The sequence below is a fragment of the Panthera onca genome, chromosome F1, assembly GCF_046562875.1.
Source record: "Panthera onca isolate mPanOnc1 chromosome F1, mPanOnc1 haplotype 2, whole genome shotgun sequence".
Classification (NCBI taxonomy): Eukaryota; Metazoa; Chordata; class Mammalia; order Carnivora; family Felidae; genus Panthera; species Panthera onca.
In genome coordinates this window covers 69,511,396-69,532,065 of record NC_138355.1, presented here as the reverse complement: position 1 = coordinate 69,532,065, position 20,670 = coordinate 69,511,396, and the positions used below count along the sequence as shown (strand labels likewise).

Below are 20,670 nucleotides of genomic sequence, written 5' to 3'. Positions count from 1 at the left end.
CTGACAGCTCAGAGCCTGGAGCCCGCTTGGAATTCTGGGTCTCCTTCTCTCTCTGCCCTTCCCCCCTCAAAAATAAACATTAAAACATTAAAAATAAGTAAAAATTAAAAAATACTTTGCTTGGAGTGGTGGTCACACAGGTTAACCACATTTGTCAAAATTCATCGGACCACGACCTCACACCAGTGACTAAGCCTGACACCAAAGGACAGACAGTGTGTGCGGGTCCACTTACATGACGGCCCGGAGTGGTCACATCCACAGCCACGGAAAGTGGAAGAGCGGTAACCAGGGGCGGGGGGGCGGGGGGGAGTTGGGGACAGAGTCTGAGTTCGGAGTGATGAGAACCTTATGGAGACGGATGGTGGCTGCCCGATATGCATGAGCTTATGCCACCGAAATGTACGCTTTGAAATGGTTAAAGTGGTAAATTTTGTTATGTAGATTTCTCCATAATTAAAAAAAATATATCTTAAAAGGCATCATCGAACTGTACACTTTTGAGTGGGTCCATTTTTTTTTATTGTACGTCAGCTATACCCCAATAGAGCTGATTTTTAAAACTCTCCGAGGAGGGGTGTTCCTGCCTCGCTCGCCCTGAGCTATCTGGGCTCTTTCTGTGGCGGGCGGTGGTTTAGCCCGGATGCCGCGCAGCCGGCGGGGCCCAGAGCGCGGTTCAAATCCTGCTGCCGCCACGACTGCAGCCTAAGGCGCGGGCAGCTGTCTCATCCTGTAAGTGAAATCGACCTCGAGCTAGGGATTCGATGGCGCAGTACCCCCAAAGGGCTAGCGAGGAGGAAAGCAAACGGTAGTTGTCACAAAAATGGTCGGTGTGGGCTCAGAGACGCCCGCGGTCCGGGGCCCTAAGAAGGGTGGGGTGCGGGTGCGCGCTGCGGCCGCCAGGTGGCGCCCGGCACCGGGCGGGCTCCGCGCTGGGGCGGCGGCTGGGCCGGGGGTCGCCGCGGCCCGGGTTGCTCGGGCGGAAGCGGAGGAGGGGACAGTGGGCTGCGGCCGGGCTCGGGTCCCGCGGTCGCCGGGCCGCCCAGGGAAGCTGCCCGCCGCAGACGGGCTCTTTGGCCCCCCGCACAGGCCCACTTTGCAGACTGGAAGGCTGGGGCGCGGGAGGCGGAGCAAGCCGGGGCGCTGCGGCAGCTGGGGAGGGCGGGGGTCCCGGGTCCGGGGACCCCGCCTCCCCACCCTGCCCGCTCCAGGCCAAGCTGCCACCCCGACCCCGCTCCCTCCGGCTCCCTCCGCCCGCCTGCCCCTCTCCTGGAGTTCCCAGCCCCCTCCCCCAGCTCGCCCCCCCCCCCCCCCGCCGGCGCCCCCCAGCCCCCGCAGCGTCCTCGTCACCGGCACCTCCCTCTCCTGGCGCCCGCAGCCTCCCTAGCCCGCTCCCCCCACCTCCTCCGCGCCCCCTCAACACTTCCTGCCCCGCGGGGGCCCGGGGGCCCGCCCCCTTCCTGCCCCGCCCCGCCCCGCGGGCCGCACGCCCCGCCTCCCCGCCGGCCCGCCAGCCGCTTCTGGACGCCCGGCGGTCCCCACCCCAGGCCGGCGACAGCCCGGGTCCGAGGCAGGTGAGTGACTGCGCGTCCCCGCCCGCTCCGCGACCCCCCACCCCCACCCCGGGGAAGGACTGCGGGTGCCCCTGCGCGAGGGTGGGGGCGGCGGAGGGGGCGAGGGCACTGGGGTCGCCCTCCCCGGGGGACTGCACGTAAGTGACCCGGAGCGACGTGTGGGGCCGGGCGCTCTCCCCAACCCGTGGCCCCCTCGGGGCTGGACGGAGAATGGGGTGCCGGCTCCTCTTCTTGGCCGAGGGGAGCCCCCAGATCTGGGAGTCCAGGCTGCTGGGGTTCTAGTTCACTCTGCCCCTTCCCGGCTGTGGGCCCTCTGTGCCTCAGTTTCTCGTGTCTAAGCGGGGAATCATAAGACACGGCGCCTACCACGGTTGTTGGGAGGCTCAGAGGAACAAAAACATGTCTCCTGCTCCGCTGGCGCCTGGTCTGGGCCATTGTTGGGGCTGGCGCCTCCCCGGGGAGGTTGGGGGGTGAGGGGAGGGCCAGGTGTGCGGCTCACAGCTTTGCCGGTTTTGAGCACAGAAGGTTGGCCAAAGGTCTCCAGCGTCTAGATCGTCGGAAAAGCCTGGCCTGGCAGATGATTTGAGGCGGCAGGCTGGGGAGGGGGCGGGGGTGGTCGGGCCCAGACAGGGGGACCCCCGGCGAGGCCAGCCGGCGGCCCCACCCCGTCTCCTGCCTCCAACTGGATTCTCACTCTCCTGTCCTGACCTTTTATGAGTGGCCTCTCCCGAGGCTGCTGCGCTGTGACCCTAGTCCCCAGGGATGGGAACAGCCTGTACTGGCCCCGAGGTTCCCAGGCTCAGCCAGACCTCCTCTCCAGGCGGGATTGGGCAAGGGGTCAGCTGTCACCCCTGGCCTCAGCGGGGGCTGGGCAGGGGAGTGGTGTGCACAGGGAGCTGTTCTCTGAACACCACGCCAGCCCAATGCATGACGGAGTGCCTGTGCATGTGCACATGTGAACCAAGGGTGGGGGCCGCAGTCCTGTCTCCTGTCATCTGTCCCCTGCTGCTCCTCTCCCAGTCCTGAGGCCTCCTGAAGTCTATGGCGCACTCACCAGTGCAGCGAGGGCTGGCCACCTGGGAGCTGGGTGGGAGGCCAGGCCTGCCTCTCTGTCCCCCGCTCTTCACCGGGAGGTGAAACCCAGCACTGGCATCGGTGCCTTCACTCCTGCCTGACCCCGCTCCCTATCAGACTTTCCCAGAAGAGGAAACTGACTCTCCAGGCAGTCCACGAATCGAATGGGTCGGAAACCTGGATAGAGATAGAGGTCGCTGGGCTGCTGTCTGCCTCCCTACCGCTGCCACCACAGCAGCTGCTGGGGAGGGGTGCTGGGGAGGGGTGCTGGGGAGGGTGCTGGGGAGGGGTGCTGGGGAGGGTGCTGGGGAGGGGTGCTGGGGAGGGTGCTGGGGAGGGGTGCTGGGGAGGGTGCTGGGGAGGGGTGCTGGGGAGGGTGCTGGGGAGGGGTGCTAGGGAGGGTGCTGGGGAGGGTGCGGGGGAGGGGTGCTGGGGCCGGGCTGCTCCTCCACCACTGTGCTCCCCAGCCTCTCCTCTGAGTGGCCTTGGAAGCATTGAGTAAGAGTCTCCCTGGAGGCAGGAGGGGCTGGCCATCGGCTCAGGGAGGGTGTCCGCACCACTCCTGGCTCACAATCGGGCAGGGAGAAGCCAGCAGGAGGAAGGGGAGACGGGGAAGGAGAGACAAAGACAAAAACAGAGCTAGGAGGAGACAAAAATACGGAAACAGAGGCAAAGGCTGAGGCTTCTGCAAATGAGAACCGGAGGGGAGAAAGGGCAGACTTAGGGAAACGGAGAACACACCTAGAGAAGGAGCAGAAAGGGGGTGGAGACAGGAGAGGCAGGGTCAGAAGACCAAAGAGAAATCATGGGGGAGGCGGTAAAGGGGCAGCACAGGCTTCAGGGTTTGATTGACCTGGTCCAGGCCCCTGCTCTGCCGTCGCTTGGCTCTGCCGTCGCTTGGGGCAAGTTACTTAACTTCTCTGGGATGTTTCTTTATCTGTAAAATGGGAAGCATAATAGGACCTACGTTTTGGGACTGCCGAGAGAATGGAGAGAGGTCACCTAGCCCAGAGCGCACATTTAATCTGGGCTGGTCATTGCTCTTACAGCACCCACGCGTGCAGGTGGAGGTCTCCAGAGAGAAATGGCGTGTAGGGAGCTCTGGGACATGGGGCCTCCTGGGTCCCCTCTCCCACCTCTGCCCCACCCCCACGTAAGGCATGGGGGGCGCCCAGTCCTTCTGTTTCAGAGGGGGTGTGCGGATGGACAGTGAGGGGCATTGTCCCGGGGTCCCGAGGCCCGTGGTACAAGGTTAGGGTCCAGCCGTGTGGGCACATCCCCTGCTCTCCAGGCGACTCAGTGCCCCGCACGACTGTGCACTCATCCCTTAGGAACTCAGAGGCCGGCGGTCAGGAGGGCAGGTCCGGAGCCGCCTTCCCCTCTGTAAGGGTGGAGGCTCCTTCTGGACCCCAGTTTCTGGCATCTTGCCAATCCTGGGTTTCGAGGGCCCTGGAAGGGGGGACCAGTTCTTCCGGCCGGTGAGCCGGGTTGAAGCCGCGGCCTCTGAACACCTCTCCCTCAGCCCCCGAGCCCCACAAAGTCAGGTCAGGGCTTGCTGGAGTCAGAAGGGGGCTCGGGCTTTATCGGGCCATCCCCTCCGTCAGGTGCAGAAAAGCGCCCTGACCCCACGGAGCTCCATTCCAGTGGGGAAGACCGACCTTCATAAGAACAGAAGGAGTGGGGCATGGGGGCTGTGAGGGTACATCGGGGCAGCCTGACCACTAACAGCCCCAGAGGAATAAGACTGAGGGTGCCCCAGCCTGGTGGGGCAGCCAGAGCACAGACCCGCAGCCCCAACGCTGATCCCTGATGGGTCCGTCAGACCCGAAGGTTTCCAGGGTCTGCGAACTCCTGGGATGGCCTGGCTTAGTCCCACATGCCCCCGGAGGAGGGACACGGTGCTGAGCCCTTGGCTGGGGCCTGGGGAGTGCTGGTCCGTGTCCGGTGTGGAGCTGGCCTCCGGTGGTGGCGGCGGCGGCGAGAGCAACCCAGGGCTCCTCTGGGCCAGGGGGGTCTGTGGTGGCTGGGCTGAGGGCCTGCAGGAGGGCCCGAGGGCGGGAGGAGTGTATGAAGCGTGCAGCCACTGAGGGGGCATCCTGGGAGAGGCTGTGAGGATGGGCCCCCGGCGGGCCTGGCTCCTGGTGCCCTTTCCTGTGGTGTGGGGAGCCACAGAGGGCTCTGGAGAGGGGCAGTGGCCGGAGCACGGCTGTGCCTTCTGAGGGTGTCTGGCGGTGGCAGTGAGCGGGTGGGCCGGTGCTTTGTTCTTTGAAGCAGATCCTAATTCCCTTGTTGCCTCCGATGCCCGGGGCCCCCACGTCCGCCTGTGCCTGCAGAGCGTGGCCGCCGGCACCCACGGGTGGCGGCGGGGGCCCGGACCGCACTGGCGCCGGCCTCCGGCAGGCACGCGATGCGTGCTTGGTGATTCAGAATCCCTGCAGTTTCCCTATTTCCTGATGAGTAAACAGGTCGGGCTGAGGACCCTCTAGCTTCTGTTTCCTGAGCCACAGAGAACACCAGCCCGGCCCCTCACCCCTGCCCCCTTCCCGCCCGGCCTCTGGCTCACACACAGGCTTCCTGTCCCTCCATCTCGCAGACATTCCTGGCTGCAAAAGGCCTGGCTGGGTGCGGGAGGGGCGGGGCGCTCGCGTGTGCAGGCGTGTGCACGTGCGCGGACGTGGAGAGAGCGGCCCAGGCTGCTGGAGCTGGGTCAGGGTGCGTCCCTGCGCGGAGAGGGAGGGAGGACTCTTCCGACTGGGGTCTAGCTGCCGAGTGGGGAGGACTAAGTGACCCTGTCTCCATGGCAAAGACAGATTTGGAAATGGAACAGAGAGAGAGAGAGACGGGGAAGGAGACAGACAGACAAGGGAGACACAGGGCAAGGCAGCCCCGGGCACAAGCTAAGACACTCGGCCTGGTGAGCCGAGTGCGGCCGGAGTTCGCCTCCCGCGCCACACCTGAGGATGCATTCCCTAGTGCAGTGAACACACTGCACGACTGTGCTGTACCTGACGGCCTTGACATAGGAAAGGAAGGAGAGAGACAGAGAGACACAGACCAAGAAACTGATGGAGGAAGAAAAAAAAAAAAGGCAGAAAGCAAAGAGTTTTTGATGAGGAACAAGACAGAAACAAAAAGAGGCAGAGAGCCTAGAACGTGGGGGATTCTGTTTCTGCACCAGCACAGGTCCTCTGAGCTGCTTCTGGTCTGAGGCTCTGTTCCGGGGCGGTCACGGGAACTAGCAGTCCCAGCCCTCACTGCACCCTGTGAGATGTGGGGGTTATTCTCCCATTTTACAGATGGGGAAATGGAGGCTGGAGGCCCACGGGGCTCGAGCGATGTGCTCGAAAGTGACAACTTGTAAGCCCTAGAACCTTTGGATTCCAAGATGAGAGGGAGGACAGAGAGACGGAGAGGAGAGGAGGGGCCACTGGGACCCAGCGAGGCGCTGGAGGTGGTGCTCAGGCTGGGGGCTGGGGGGAAGCAGAACCCAGGCGGTCCAACTCATCAGCCGCCTTTGGCTTCAAGACATACCTGGCGGGCAGCCCGTGGTTCTGAGGGATCAGGTTTTGTGGGGGGTCTGGCCCCTCCCCACCCCCACTTCCCTTCTCTGTGCCAGCAGCTAAGGCCCCATTCCCGGATCATCCTGGGGGTTCTTCAGAAAAAAAAAAAAACAAACGGAAAACAAGAAACAGCTTTTCTTGGAACTAATGCTCAAAGGGCCAAGGGCGCCAAGGGCAGTGGGGACGGGGATGGGCTCAGGAGACCCGGGACCCCGGCCGCCATCCTGGTGATGGCGAACGTAACTCCTGTATTAATCCTGGGGACAGCCCTACAAAGGGAAGTGCTATCATCCCCATTTTACAGACCAGGGAACTGAGAGCTGGCGTTCATGCCCAGCTCAGAGGGCGTCCTTCGCTGCCCCACCTCCTGGAGAAGAGCTCTGAGGAAGCCCTCCTGCTCTCTGCCTCCTACAGAAACGGATCCCCTCCTGCCCACCGGGAGCTCGGACCCAGAGTCATTTCCCTCCTGCTAAGGGGGCCGGGGCACCAGGAGGGCAGGGCTCCCCACCAGAGGGAACCCGGCTGCGGCTGGGGGCTGGGGGCCGGGGCCTGGCCCGGGGCCCAGCTGCCTTGCATCTCGAGGTGGAGGAGAGAAGACTGACTGCGAACGCATCCCGGTTCCCACGCCTCTGGTCTGTCCTTGTGGCAGCTCCCCGCTCCGCCTCCCCTCCCCCCCCCCCCCCCGCCCGCCCCCTCCCGGCTCCCCCTCTGCATAACTGAGGCTGTTACACAGAGATGCAAAGCCCCTGGGATTCCCGGGTGGGCCGGGTTGATGGGAAGCGTGGTTGGGGTGGGGAGGCTGCCCACTCTGGGTCTCTGCTCCTGCTGGCTGTGTGGCCCCGGGTGGGGGACTTACCCGCCCTGTGTCCTCACCTGTAGAGGGGGCACTGCACCCACCGCCGTGGATTTCATACGCAGCTCCCTGCCTTTCTCCACGCAGTAGATGATGCCTTCTTGTGAGGGCAGGTGGGGGCCTACAGGGAGGGGGAATGGGGCGCCCTCAGCGACCGCAGTGTGGGCCCCGGGGCAGGACGGGGCCGGACGGGACTCAGAGCTGCCTGGTTCAAACCCCCCGGAGGGGAGTGTGCAGGCACATGGGCCCCGATGCTGGTGGGCCCGGGGGTGTTAGGGAAGGACAGGCCAGGGCCTCAATTTCCCCAGCCCCTTGGGGACAAAGTCTCAGATGGAAACAAGCTGGGGGACCAGGCTGGGGCTCTGGACTCCTGGTCAGGCCTGTGTTCCTTCCCTCCTCAGGGGCTGAGGTCCCTCAGGCCAACGGCTTCTCCTCCCTGCCGGGATCCCCCACCCTCCCTCCCTGCGGACCACCCACTGGTGGTGGACCCCACCCGGGCTCCAGTCCCACTGCTGACCAGCTGGGGCCTCCTCTGCATTCCGGGAACCGAGGCCCTCTGGGAAAACAATCTCCCCCACCCCTGCAGCCAGCTAATCTCTGGTTGTCAGGGCCCAGCTCTCCTCACGCCCCCCCTGCCCACCTCCTGAAGGCCTCAGGTGAACCATTTCCTCTAGAAGTTGGTCTGGGAGGCAGTGACTGTCCACAGGGCTCTGACCTGTCTCCACGGGGTAGGTCCCACTGCAGCCTTGAGCTCTGGCGACAGATCCAGGAGAGGGGGTCCCTGTGGGGCTGGATGTGAGGCTCACCCAGGGGCCAGGGTGATGACCTGAATCCATTCAGACTGAGCCCCAGTGAGGACAGCGAGGGTCCAGGGAGAGGGCAGCGTGGAGAAGACCTTGGGGTGGAGAGGGGGGATGTGTGAGGGCTCGGGGCCCTGCCAAGGGAGGGCCAGGCAGGGAGGGGTCAGCTGGGTGCTGACAGGGATGGGCCTGGAGGTGGGCCCCACACCTGGGAAGGTGGCCGGTGCAGGGCAGGGTGGAGGGGATAGTTTGGGGGTGGCGGGAGAAGGGACGATGTGGGGGGTGCCCTGGGACAGACCGGTGACCCCGTCTGAAGGACACTTCCGACTGGCCAGGCTCTCTGAGGACAGGCTGTTTCCTCTGAAGCCCTTCAGAGGGGGACCACGGTGCTCAGCTCAGAGACAACCTAACAGAAAGAGGCTTCTGGCCCTGCCCCCTGCACCCCACCTTCTGAATTCAGGGTGTCGGGAAGGGGAGCCCATGACCCTGCTCTCCTCCCCCACATCACACATTCTAGCCAGGCTCTATTTCCTGTTTTCAGGCTCCATATCCTGAGCGCTGGGATCCCCCAGGACGCTCCCTGGCCCCCCCAGGCCCCTGGGCCCAGGGCCTAGCCGCCCTGCCCCTTGGCTCAGCTGAGCTTCTCAGGCTGCAGGAGGCCATAGAGGCCTGGTGAGTTACTGGAGGACCGAGGATGGTTGGGGGAGCACAGAGAAGGCTAGGGGTGGGCACGTGCCCCGGGGGAGCAGTGACAGGGCCACCAGCCAGAGGACCAAAGGGAGGAAAGCCCGTGGGCCAGCAGGCGGTATGGGGGGGCGGGGCGGGGGGGGGAAGACACAGCGGGAGGCATTTTGGGGCCGAAGCAGAGGGCAGCATGGGGTTAAGTCAGGGAGCACCTCTCTCACTCAGACCTGGAGGGCTGGAGCGCTGCCGCTCCGGGGACCCTGGGAGCGTGTGGGTGGGGGGCATGGGGTGGGGCCAGGCAGCAGGCATTCCAGAGATACTCAGGGGGGCCAGGGGCCAGCAACCTTGGCCTTTCTCTCTTCTCGGGAAAATTATAAGCAGATGTGGGCGCCTCGGGGAGGCAGAGAGCAAGGAGCCAGGACAAGTTGTAGGAACACTGAACCCAGAATCTGAAACCGGCTGCGGGGGCGGCCGCTCAGGAGCTCAGCCCCTCCTGAGCTCAGGAGCCAGAACAGACCCTGCTGAGGTCCTGACCTGCTTCCCACCCACTGGGCGAGGCAGGGTTGGAGGGGGCGGAGAGGAGCTGTTTCCAGATGGCCGATGGGGTGGCCAGAGGGAGGTGGGGGCTTCTTCTGTCCGAGGCCAGGTTGGGGATGTCCTTGGGCAGTAGTCCCCAGAGCTGGGTACGGAGGTGCCCTGGCCAGGGTTTAACAGGTGCCTCTGGCGGGTGCGGATGAGGCTGCCCCTGGTCTGTGGTGTTGGCCCATGTCCCCCATGGAAGTAATTCCCCGAGCCTGATTTCTAGCTCCTGATGTGTCCTCTGTGAGTGGGGAGCTGGGCAGAGACGCGCACAGTTGGCTCCCGCGAGCCCGGCCGAGCAGGTGCCTGCACACCCGTGGTCAGGAGGGGCCTCCTTCAGCGCCACCCGGTCCCGCCCCAGCCCCGCGCCTCCTGCGGCCGCTCTCCACCTGCACACATGCGGGCCGGGAAGCCCCCCACTTGAGGCGGCCGACTCCCTTCCGGAACCTTGGCTGTTGGAAAGTCCTTCCTCCAGCTGAGCCCAGGTGGGCCTCCCCCGTGACTTCCCCGATGGCCCCAGTCTCTCACCTTGGTACCAATGTCAAAGTGCCCTGGGCTGGGGCTCAGAGATACCAGGCAGGATCCCCATCCCGGGAAGAGGCACCGGCTGGTGGTGTGTGAGTGAAGGGTGCTGGGAGGGCGGGGGGGGGGGGTGGGTGCATGGTCTGCAGGGAAGGAGGGGTGACGAGAAGAGAAGAGAAGAGAAGGCAGGGGGACAAGAGGCAGCCGCTTCTGCAGACACTTGGTTCTCCAGGCTGTGGCTCTGCGCCGGTCCCCCGCTCTGCACCTGGCCTCTGCGATGCCACCAGCTCTGCGTGCCCTCCTTCTCCTGGGCCTGGGCCTGCGGCTGGCTGGAGCCCTCAACCCCAGTGACCCCAACACCTGCAGCTTCTGGGAAAGGTGAGGGGTTCCTGCTCCCCGGGTCTCCTCCTCCTCTCCTTCCCAGCCTCCCTGCCCCTCTGCAGCCCTCCCCTCCCTCCTGGTTCTGCTCTCTGCTCCTCCAGGCCCCCCTGACTCCGGCTCTGACCCCGTCCTGTCCTTAACCCCCCGCCCCCCGCCCCTCCTCCCCCTGTCCTGCAGCTTCACCACCACCACCAAGGAGTCTCACTCCCGCCCCTTCAGCCTGCTCCCCTCGGAGCCCTGCGACCGGCCCTGGGAGAGCCCCCACACCTGCCCCCGGCCCACGTGAGTGCCCACCCCGCCCCGCACACCCTCATTCTCTCCTCGGAGACTCGGAGGCAGAGGCACTCAAGGCGTGGCTTGGGGAGGCTGGCGTGGGGTGCGCCGCGGGGCCGGGTGGGGGGCCTGGGGGGAACGCTCCTCCTGTGCTCCCCCGGCCCAGAGCCGCGAGCGGGCGGTGCCCCTGGCGCCCCCGTGCCACGTGGTGGGCGGGGGCGGGGCGGGGGACAGCCCGGCCGCAGCAGGGGGGCTGAGGGCTGCCTCGCGATCTCCGCTAGGGTTGTCTACAGGACGGTGTACCGCCAGGTGGTGAAGACGGACCACCGGAAGCGACTCCAGTGCTGCCGGGGCTTCTATGAGAGCAGCGGGATCTGTGTCCGTGAGTCCTGGGGGGCCTCGTCCCCCCCTGCCGCCCCCGGTGTGTCCCCAGGACTGCAGCCGCCACTTGCTGCCGGTGTCTCCAGCTGACCCCGTGTGTCTCCCGCCCCCTCTCTCTGAGCCCTGGGGCAGCCTCTCTCTGTCTCTCTGTCACTGTGGGTCTGGGTCCATCGCTATCTCTTCTCCTCCCTGTCTGTTGCCGTGTGTCTCTGACTTGTCACTGCCCAGTCTCTCCTGCACCCCCAAACTCTTGCCCCCCCCAGTCCTGCCTAACCCCCACCCACCCCACCCCCTCTGCACAGCATCCATGTCTGGTCCCTACCTGAGGAGCCCCTGTCCCTTTTCCCAGCAAGGTGCTTGGAGAATGTCACAGAGAGGGGCTGGGGAGCCTTGAGTTCTGAGCCTCTGTCGAGTCCTGGCCCCCTGTCTTCTGCGTCTCAGAGGCAGAAAAATGCTAGTGCTTCTGGGGAGAGTCAGCCTGCCCCCCCCCCCCGGCCACCCAGGGGCAGAAAAGGATGGGAGGGAGGAGTGTCACCCAGCAACGCCCCCGCAAGAGGAGGATGGGCGGGTGGGGGCAGGGGAAGCACAACCCCCTCCCTGCATCTCTGCCCCAGCGCTCTGTGACCAGGAGTGCGTCCATGGCCGCTGTGTGGCACCCAATCAGTGCCAGTGTGTGCAGAACTGGAGGGGTGACGACTGTTCCAGTGGTGAGTAGCCGGTGACCGCAGGTCCCAGGACCCTGGGCGGCACCCTCCTTACCGCCCACGGGTGCTCACGCCCCGGGACGGTCACCCACAGGAGCCCCATAGCCGCCACAGCCCTTTCGGGAGGGGGGGTGCTACAGGGCACGGGTGTGGGGGGCTGGGGGACAGAGCCCAGGGCTGAGTGGAGGCTAGGGAGGGGTGAGACCCCTGGTGACTCCCTTCTACCCTCCCCGCCCCCAGGGTGTGCCCCAGGAGTGTGGGGGCTGCAGTGTGACAAGCCCTGTCACTGTGGCAATGGCAGCTCCTGTGACCCCAAGAGTGGAGCGTGCTCCTGCCCCCCCGGCCTGCAGCCCCCACGCTGCCTGGAGCCCTGCTCCCCGGGCCACTATGGTCCCGCCTGCCAGTTCCACTGCCTGTGCCACGGAGCACCCTGTGACCCCCAGACCGGAGCCTGCTTCTGCCCCCCAGAGAGGACTGGGGCCAGGTGCATCATGGGGTCGCAGCCACAGGGCCCCGCGAGCATACACAGGGATCCGAGGGGACTCAGGCTCCCAAACGGGACGGGATGCAGAGGCCAAGGTCCTCAGCCCAGCTCTGCCGCCTGCTAGCTGAGCGACCTTGAGCAGATCGACCCCTCATGGGCCTGTGCCTGTCTGTGGAGCGGGAACAGTGTCCTCCACCCGGGAGGCTTGCTGTGAAGACAGCCCGAGCCTGTGTGTGTGCGAACATGTTGTGAGGTGGGGCTGACACAGGGTCCCAGGCGGCCTGTCGGCCTCTCGCAAGGAGGTGGAGGCAGAGTGGGGGGATGTGCACCAGGCGGAGGTCAAGAAGGGTCCGGCCTCACAGAGGAGCCGGGAGGGGAGCCGTCCGGGGGCCGGGAGCAGAGGTGCTGGGGGGTGGGGGGAGTGCACAGGCTGTTCCCCTTCCCATCTGGCCGTGCTGGCTGTCCCCACCACTTCTCTCCTCCTGGAAACCTTTGCTTTCTGACTCCTGCAGTCCCCAGCAGGGACCAGAGCCGGGAGTTCAGGACTTGCCCCGGGAGAGGCGTGCAGGCGGCCAGCCCTGGGAGGCCCAGCCGGGGCGCGGGCTGCTTGTGTGCACACTGACCTCGACCGCTTTACCCAGCAGCTGTGAGATACCCTGTGTCCGGGGCACCGTCGGCTTCTTCTGCCCCAGCACCTATCCTTGCCACAACGGGGGCGTCTTCCAGGCCTCCCAGGGCTCCTGCAGCTGCCCGCATGGGTGGATGGTAGGCTGGGGCGGGGGTATGGGGTGGTTCTGGGCAGGACTGGGAGGAGGATGCCTGGGAAGGGGGTGGGCTCTGGGGACCCTGCGGAGGTTTGAAGTGGGGGGGGGGTATGAAGGGGCCCTGTGCCCAGGGGGAGTGGCGGGCACCCAGGGCTCTGTCCACCTTCTGCCTCTCCAGGGCATCATCTGCTCCCTGCCCTGCCTCGAGGGCTTCCACGGACCCAACTGCTCCCAAGAGTGTCGCTGTCACAATGGTGGCCTCTGCGACCGCTTCACTGGGCAGTGTCGCTGCGCTCCGGGCTACACGGGGGATCGGTGAGTGGCTTCGGCGAGGGCGGGGGCTGGGCGGGGGTGGGCGCCGCCGGGGCTCACTCGGCCGGCGCCCAGGTGCCGTGAGGAGTGCCCCGTGGGCCGCTTCGGGCAGGACTGTGCGGAGACGTGCGACTGCGCGCCCGGCGCCCGCTGCTTCCCGGCCAACGGCGCGTGTCTGTGCGAACACGGCTTCACCGGGGACCGCTGCACCGAGCGCCTCTGCCCCGACGGCCGCTACGGCCTCAGCTGCCAGGAGCCGTGCACCTGCGACCCCGAGCACAGCCTCAGGTGCGCCGCGGGGCCCGCGCTCACGGGTGCCGAGGCTGGGGCGGGCCATGCCCCAGGGCGGGACCGATGTCGCAGAAGGCAGAGGGAGGGGCCTCGGGGAGGGGGGCGGGGGCGCGCTCGGAACGCCCCCCGCCCCCGGTTCCGCGAAGCCCCGCGCGCGCTGCGCGGAGGGGCCGGGGGGGGGGGGGGGTGCAGTCGGGGGTGGGGGGCCGGGCGCGGACCCCGCAGCTCTGACGGCGCCTCCCCTCCCGCCCCTCCCGCCGCAGCTGCCACCCGATGAGCGGGGAGTGCGCGTGCCTGCCGGGCTGGGCCGGCCTGCACTGCAACGAGAGCTGCCCGCAGGACACGCACGGGCCCGGCTGCCAGGAGCACTGCCTCTGCCTGCACGGCGGCGTGTGCCAGCCCGACAGCGGCCGGTGCCGCTGTGCGCCCGGCTACACGGTGAGGCGCGGCCCGGCGGGGCCCCGGGGGCGCGGGGCGGCGGAGCCGGGCCGCTCGCTCACAGTCCGGCCCCGCTTTCAGGGCCCGCACTGCGCCAGCCTCTGCCCGCCTGACACTTACGGAGTCAACTGCTCCGCGCGCTGCTCCTGCCACAACGCCCTGGCTTGCTCGCCCATCGACGGCGCCTGCGTCTGCAAGGAGGGTGAGGGCGTGGGGTGTCCGGGGAGGGGCGACGTGGGGGCGGGCCCACGGGAGAGAAGGCGGGCCCAGCGCAGGGGCGGGCCCGGGGCGGGGGCGGGCCCGGGGAAGGCGCGAGGCTGCAGGGTGAGGGCGGCGCCCCTGGGTAGCAGCAGCTGGACGGTGGGAAAGTAGCCAGCCTACTTCCTTCCTGGAATATCCACTTTGCTTTTCTTCAACCACAAAAATCCTGCTTGCGCTTAAAGGCCCAGGCCAGAAGGCCCCTCTCGGCGAGCATTCCTCACCCTCTGTCATCTAGAACCGCGCGATGGCAGGGCCAGGAGGGACTTCTGAGACCTACCCGGGTGGCCCGTTGGCCACTTCTAGGCTGGATTCTAACACGGATGTGTTTTATTTGGGCGGTTCTCTGTTATGTTTAACCAACCTCCGGTCTGCAGTCGCCTGCCCTCCCCGTAGTCTGCCGCGTGATCTGTGTAACTCATTTAGTTACCTGGTGGGACCTGTAAGCACTTGGGTCGCTGCCAGCTCCCCTCATTCTGCAGCAGAGGCAGGCCCCAGAAGGGGGTGGCTCGCCGCCGGCGGCCGCTCTGCCTCTGTCCAGCTTCTACCAGTGTATACGCCGGTTCCCCCAGCCCACCCCTGGCTCGGAGCCCAGAGCCTGGCACGGCTGAGGCCTGGTGTGTGCTACCCCGGGAGGGCTGGAGCCCTAGGCCTACCTGCAGGGCCCTTCTTCCAGGTTGGCAGCCTGGTAACTGCTCTGTGCCCTGCTTACCTGGAACCTGGGGCTTCGGTTGCAACGCCAGCTGCCAGTGCGCCCATGAGGCAGCCTGCAGCCCCCAGACCGGGGCCTGTACCTGCACCCCTGGGTGGCAGGGGGACCACTGCCAGCTCCCGTGCCCGGTAAGCACTCAACAGCCTGTCTGTCCAGGGAATGGCGGGTCGCAGCCTCCTCCCTGCCAGCTGACTGGCCTGCCCCCACCCCACCCCCTCTCCCAGAAGGGACAGTTCGGTGAAGGCTGTGCCAGTCGCTGTGACTGTGACCATGCTGACGGCTGTGACTCTGTTCACGGACGCTGCCGGTGCCAGGCTGGCTGGACAGGTGAGCATTCTAGGTGTCCAGGCCCCAGGCCCACAGCGGAGTTGGGGGATGCGTCCTAAGTAAGTGTGTCCAGAAGAGCCCCTGTGGACACCGGGGGTCCAGGCTGGGCTCACCCTACCCTTCTCTCCCACAGGCACCCGCTGCCACCTGCCCTGCCCCGAAGGCTTCTGGGGGGCAAACTGCAGTAACACCTGCTCTTGCAAGAATGGGGGCACCTGCATCCCCGAGAACGGCAATTGCGTGTGTGCGCCTGGGTTCCGAGGCCCCTCCTGCCAGAGATGTGAGGCCCCCCCTTCCTTCCCCCACCTGGGGCCTGTAAGCACTTGGGCGGTGCTTACGGCAGTAGGGGGCGGTGCAACATCGGATGCCGGAAGCCCCGCCCCCACTACCCCGCTCCAGTGGGAGGGAGGGAGGGAGAGAGTGGGTCGAGGGCTGGCTGAGGGTTCTCCCCTGCCCCCCAGTCACCGCCAGTCTCTCTCCCGCAGCCTGCCAGCCTGGCCGCTATGGCAAACGCTGTGTGCCCTGCAAGTGTGGTAACCACTCCTCCTGCCATCCCTCGAATGGGACCTGCTACTGTCTGTCTGGCTGGACGGGCCCCGACTGCTCCCAGCGTACGTGCTGGCCTGTGTGGGGGAGTGCGTGAGTGTGCTGAGAGGCGGGCTGAGGGCCAGAGGCTCCTGTTCCCCTGCTGCGGGCGTAAAAGCCTCTGCACCCACTTGGATTCGGTAACTTATGTAAACAACGCAAACAGATCCATAGCGGGTGTCCCCTACACGCCGGGTCCTGTTCCACGTGCTCAGGGAACACCCACCCTTCTGCACGGACTCCTGGGAAGGGCATTACTCGACCAGGCGCGGGGTGGGGGGGGACCCCAAGCTCGGTTTTGGGCACGTGCTTTTATCCCCTCTGCGCTTTTCAATTTATATTTATTTGTATGTGGCTTCCTCCCCCCACAAATATATAAAGAACATCACGGAAAAGGTTAGTCCCCCAAACCACAGACAGCAAGTGTTGGAAACGGGAAATGAGGAGCTGTGGCCACAAGAAAGGCTGGGTGCAGGCGTGGCGGTGGGCGAGGGGCATATCTAGGGGAAGAGTTTCCCATAGGATGCGGTCCCGGCTGCCATTAGATTATCTGCTAGCGTCACACACACAGAAGTTATGCCTCAAAGGGTCTACTTCTCTCTTATGATAAAGACGTAAAAAAGAAACCAGAGCTAAGCAATGCAGGGTAGTTTGAAAGCCTTTGGTTGTCTGGCCCTGGCCCCGCGAGTCTGAAATGGCTGCTAGATAGCCAAGTGCAGGTTCCAGTAGGCAGTTGGGCCCGTGATAAGCATGTGTGACTCATCGGTGTGCAGCTGCGGTTCAAAAACTTGGTGTCCCCGGGAGACCAAGGCTGAGAAGATTTCAGGGAGCTGGGGGCTGAGAGTTCATCCAGACGGGGGTGGCCTGCCCCACCGGACAGCCACCTTGTCTCCTGCAGCGTGCCCTCTAGGACACTGGGGAGCCAACTGCGCCCAGCCCTGCCAGTGCCGCCAGGGGCGGGCCTGCCACCCCCAGGATGGGAGCTGTTTCTGTCCCCCAGGCTGGACTGGATACCTCTGCTTAGAAGGTACCCAGAGAAGGGAAACTCCCGCCCCGCCCCCAAGCCCAAGGCGGACACTGCAGATCTGGGTCCCTCAACCCCACTGCCTCCTTGCCTGTCCCACAGGCTGCTCTCCGGGGACGTTCGGTGCCAACTGCTCCCAGTCCTGCCAGTGTGGTCCTGGAGAGAGGTGCCACCCGGAGACGGGAGCCTGTGTGTGTCCCCCGGGGCACAGCGGCGCCCCCTGCAGGATTGGTGAGTTCTCCTGTTGGCCCCGATGGTCCCCAGGGCACCAGGACCCGGTCCCCTCATGGGTCCTGCCCCCCTCCCGGGGCCTGTCCTGTGCAGGCACCCCAAGCTCACGGGCAGAGCCAAGACTGTGCTGAGCGGCCACCCCATCCCCCTAGGAAGCCAGGAGCCCTTCACCATGATGCCTGCCTCTCCGGTGGCCTATAACTCGCTGGGGGCAGTGATTGGCATCGCGGTGCTGGGGTCCCTGGTGGTGGCCCTGCTGGCACTGTTCGTCGGCTACCGCCATTGGCAAAAAGGCAAGGCACACCAACACCTGGCCGTGGCCTACAGCAGCGGGCGGCTGGATGGCTCTGAGTACGTCATGCCAGGTGAGCTGGCCCGGGGGCGGGGGACACGACGCGGGGCTGGCGTGTGGGCTCCGGGCGGATGGGGTGCGGGGCTCCCGTGTCCCTCCCTGGACCTGGAAGAGGCGAAGCGGGGAGCTGGAGGGGAGAAGAGAGGTCAGATCTGCCGGGACAGAACAACTGTCTCGGGCCCGGGCCTCTCGCTGACCCGCCAGGTCACGACGCGCCCCGTCTGTTCGCGCAGATGTCCCTCCCAGCTACAGCCACTACTACTCCAACCCCAGCTACCACACCCTGTCACAGTGCTCACCGAAACCCCCGCCCCCGAACAAGGTCAGTGCTGGGGGAGGGAAGGCACCGCGGTTGGGGGGGGATGCACACCTACTTCTCTGGAAAGCTCCATCCTTGTGTGTTCTCTCCCCCTTCCGCCCCTCCCCTATCAGCTTCCGGGCAGTCAGCTCTTTGGCAGCCTGCAGGTCCCTGAGCGGCCAGGGGGGGCCCACGGGCAGGATAACCACAGCACCCTGCCTGCGGACTGGAAGCACCGCCGGGAGCCCCCTGCAGGGCCTCTGGACAGGGGTAGGAGCCTGGAGGCCAAGGCGTCTGGAGAGGGGGGCTTGTGTGGCCCAGCACCCCGCTCCCTCAGAGCCTGTGTGTCCGCAGAAGGGTCCTGGGCTCTGGTTCCGGGGCAGGTGGGAGCCTGGGGAGGAGCGCGGGGTCTGACTGCTCATTGCCTCCCTCTCCGCCTGCACAGGCAGCGGCCGCCTGAGCTACAGCCACAGCTACCGTAGCAGCGACGGCCCAGGCCCATTCTCTGGTAAAGGTACGGGTGCAGGGGTGAGGCAGGAGGCCGAGCTGGGGTTTGGGCGCCAGTGCGCCCACAGAGCCTGACTCCTTTCCCCTCTCCTTGGGGCCCATCTCCGAAGAGGGGCTGGGGGCCAGCGTGGCTTCCCTGAGCAGCGAAAACCCCTACGCCACCATCCGGGACCTGCCCAGCCTCCTCGGGGGCCTCCGGGAGAGCAGCTATGTGGAGATGAAAGGCCCCCCCTCAGGGTCTCCCCCCAGGCAGCCCCCTCCACTCCGAGACGGCCAGAGGCGGCGACACCCCCAGCCACAGAGAGACAGTGGCACCTATGAACGGCCCAGCCCTCTGACCTATGGTGAGTCCCCCTTCTCCGCTGGGGCAGGGGCTACAGGGAAGCAGGACAAGGGAGGGAGAAAGAAGGGTCGGGGGGAGAGAGCACAGAGTGGGCCCGGTGCAGCACCAAGAGCGTGGACTTCGGGGTCAGACTGGGCTCGCACAGGCATCACGTCTGGGAAGTCACGTTGCCTCCGAGGGCCTGGGAGTGGTGGCCTGCCTCCCAGGGCTGAGGATTTGAAATGGTCCGACAGCACCTGACTTGTGGCATTGGTACCCCGAAAAGAGGGGAACAAGGCTGGGGACAAAGTGTCCTCATAACCTATGAGGTGGGCAGGTCAAGGTGGCCTCCCCCCGATGGCAGCTGAGAAGATACACAGACTGGCACCGTCCGTCGTCTGTCTGTGGGCAGGAGGGGCTGGGGAGGGGAGGCGAGGGGTGAGGAGGGAGGAGCCACCTCCCGCCCTGTCCCTTCTCTGTCCCCAGATGGAGACTCTGTGGGCTCCCAGCCCCCACTGCCTCCGGGCCTGCCCCCTGGCCACTACGACTCCCCAAAGAACAGCCACATCCCTGGACACTATGACTTGCCCCCAGTACGGCATCCCCCGTCACCCCCAGTTCGGCGCCAGGACCGCTGAGGGGTCGGGGTGGTGCGCAGAGGCCAGTACCTGTCCTTCGCGGCCCAGGGCTGGGGGCAGAGCCTGCTGTACCCTGCCAGGAGCGGGGAGAGGACCGGCAGGCCGTGAACGTGAACACGCCTGACAGAGGAAGCAAATGTCCGGGACACCGGGGCCTGGATCCCGGGTTCCATCGTGGGAGACACCGGTCAGCAGGAGGCCTGCCTTCCGTTTTGTACGTTTTGCAACCTGCTGCTCCCCAGGGCCCCAAGGCCTTTGTACATAAACTGGTGGGTTGAATGTTGCTGGAAAACTCTGATTTCAGATTAATGTCAAAAATGTATATTGGGCTCCTTTTCTGCGCACTCCCAGGCTGTGTGTGTGTGTGTGCGTGTGTGTGCAGAGGGCCTCCAGGCACACACCCTGTCTGGGGCACACACTGTGCAGTCGAGGGGCAGCCCAAACTCAGCGAACTCCAGCAACAGCCTAACTGGCCTCCTTGCACACTGGCACCTGTTCCAACCGGCTGCTCAGAATAGACAGTGGTTAGTTACCTGTGTGTGGACGTCTTCGTGGGTGCCCCATGGCTCTTGGGCCAGACTCAGAACTGTCACAGGCCTTAGGGGCTCTGCTGGCCTGGCCTGTCTTCAGCCTCACCTTGAACTGTATTCACTGTCACTCCGTTCTAGTCACCCTGGGCTCTAGATCCACCTACCAGCCACACTTCTTCCTACCCCGGGGACTTTGCACATCCGGTGCTCTTGTCTTCCGCTCACCTGTTAGCTGCTACTTGTCCCTCACATCCGGTCCTCAGGGAAGCGCCTCTCTTGCTCCCCTCTGTTGTGTAGCACTGATTCCAGCTGTGTTCATCCACCGGATACCTGCAGAAGGTCCTCAGGGTACCAGTCCTCCCTGTAATGTGGTGTTTGTGGGATCATTTGATTAATCTCTGCCTCCCCCCTCCCCCCGCCACTGTAGGCTCCCTGGAGGCAGGGATCACGTAATATGCTCAACATCAGTTCCCCTTGGCATACAGTAGGCACTCAATAAATGTTCCCCAAAGGGCGAGCGGCTAAGTGAGCTGAAAGCACCAGTGGTAAGTGCCATTAAGTAGGCAGCCTGCGAACTGAGCTGAGGGGCGGCACATGTGGGCCGCTTCCCGGAAGAGTGGCACGTGCACAGGGCGGCACAGGAGGTCGGCGCCAAGGCTCCCAGGCGGGGAGGTGCTGGCAGTGGCAGGGGGGGAGCAGAGCTGGGTGGGCTGCGGAGGCTGGAGGCGGGAAAGCAGCAGGGAGAGGGGAGGCTCACAAGGGCTGTGGAACCGCGGGGGCTAGACGACCTGAGGACCTTGAATCCAAGACTTCTGAGAAGCGAGATCCGCCTCGTGACCTCATTAGCGGACCCACTAGCTGCCCACACTTCCCAGAGGCTAACCACACGGGGGGTCGGGAATAGAAACCCAGCGCCACGCCTTTTCCATCAGGAGCCCTCTCCTTACAGGATAGGAGGGCGCACCCCAGAAAGTGGGTCTGCCCCCACCCGACCCTCCCTCCCTAGATTCCGCTGACTGTCGCATCCCGGCTCTCCGGGACGCAACTTCCCGAGTGACTTTGGGTGCCCCGCCCACCTCCGTCCCGGCCCCGCCTCTTCCCACCCCCCCTCCCGCGCTCAGTCTTTGGCTCCGCCCCCGAGTTCTCCCGCCCGCAGTTGTAACTGCTCCTCCCACCGGCCCCGCCCCCGAGCTCCCCAGCCCGCGGCTGTGA

General features: G+C 65.5%; 1 protein-coding gene across 10 annotated transcripts; it reads left to right on the top strand.

The window, feature by feature from the left end:
- The first annotated feature begins 1,448 nt into the window (after positions 1-1,448).
- Positions 1,449-19,250, top strand: PEAR1 (platelet endothelial aggregation receptor 1). 10 transcript variants are annotated; one of them, XM_081791964.1, is made up of 25 exons: positions 1,449-1,574; positions 8,403-8,533; positions 9,351-9,609; positions 9,879-10,024; positions 10,205-10,309; positions 10,582-10,682; positions 11,296-11,388; positions 11,626-11,869; positions 12,514-12,634; positions 12,812-12,948; positions 13,021-13,233; positions 13,500-13,674; positions 13,756-13,876; positions 14,609-14,772; positions 14,869-14,971; positions 15,105-15,251; positions 15,457-15,582; positions 16,455-16,583; positions 16,683-16,811; positions 16,964-17,176; positions 17,397-17,485; positions 17,596-17,731; positions 17,907-17,981; positions 18,079-18,312; positions 18,777-19,250. In XM_081791964.1, the coding sequence occupies exons 4-25, from the start codon at positions 9,924-9,926 to the stop codon at positions 18,926-18,928; spliced, it is 3,108 nt and encodes a 1,035-aa protein (XP_081648090.1). In that variant the 5' UTR covers positions 1,449-1,574; positions 8,403-8,533; positions 9,351-9,609; positions 9,879-9,923; the 3' UTR covers positions 18,929-19,250. The 10 variants fall into 10 exon arrangements, with proteins under 10 accessions (XP_081648090.1, XP_078297205.2, XP_081648083.1 ...); XM_078441079.2 differs by having other exon boundaries at positions 12,511-12,634; positions 17,907-17,975; XM_081791957.1 differs by having other exon boundaries at positions 12,511-12,634.
- Positions 19,251-20,670: the final 1,420 nt, after the last annotated feature.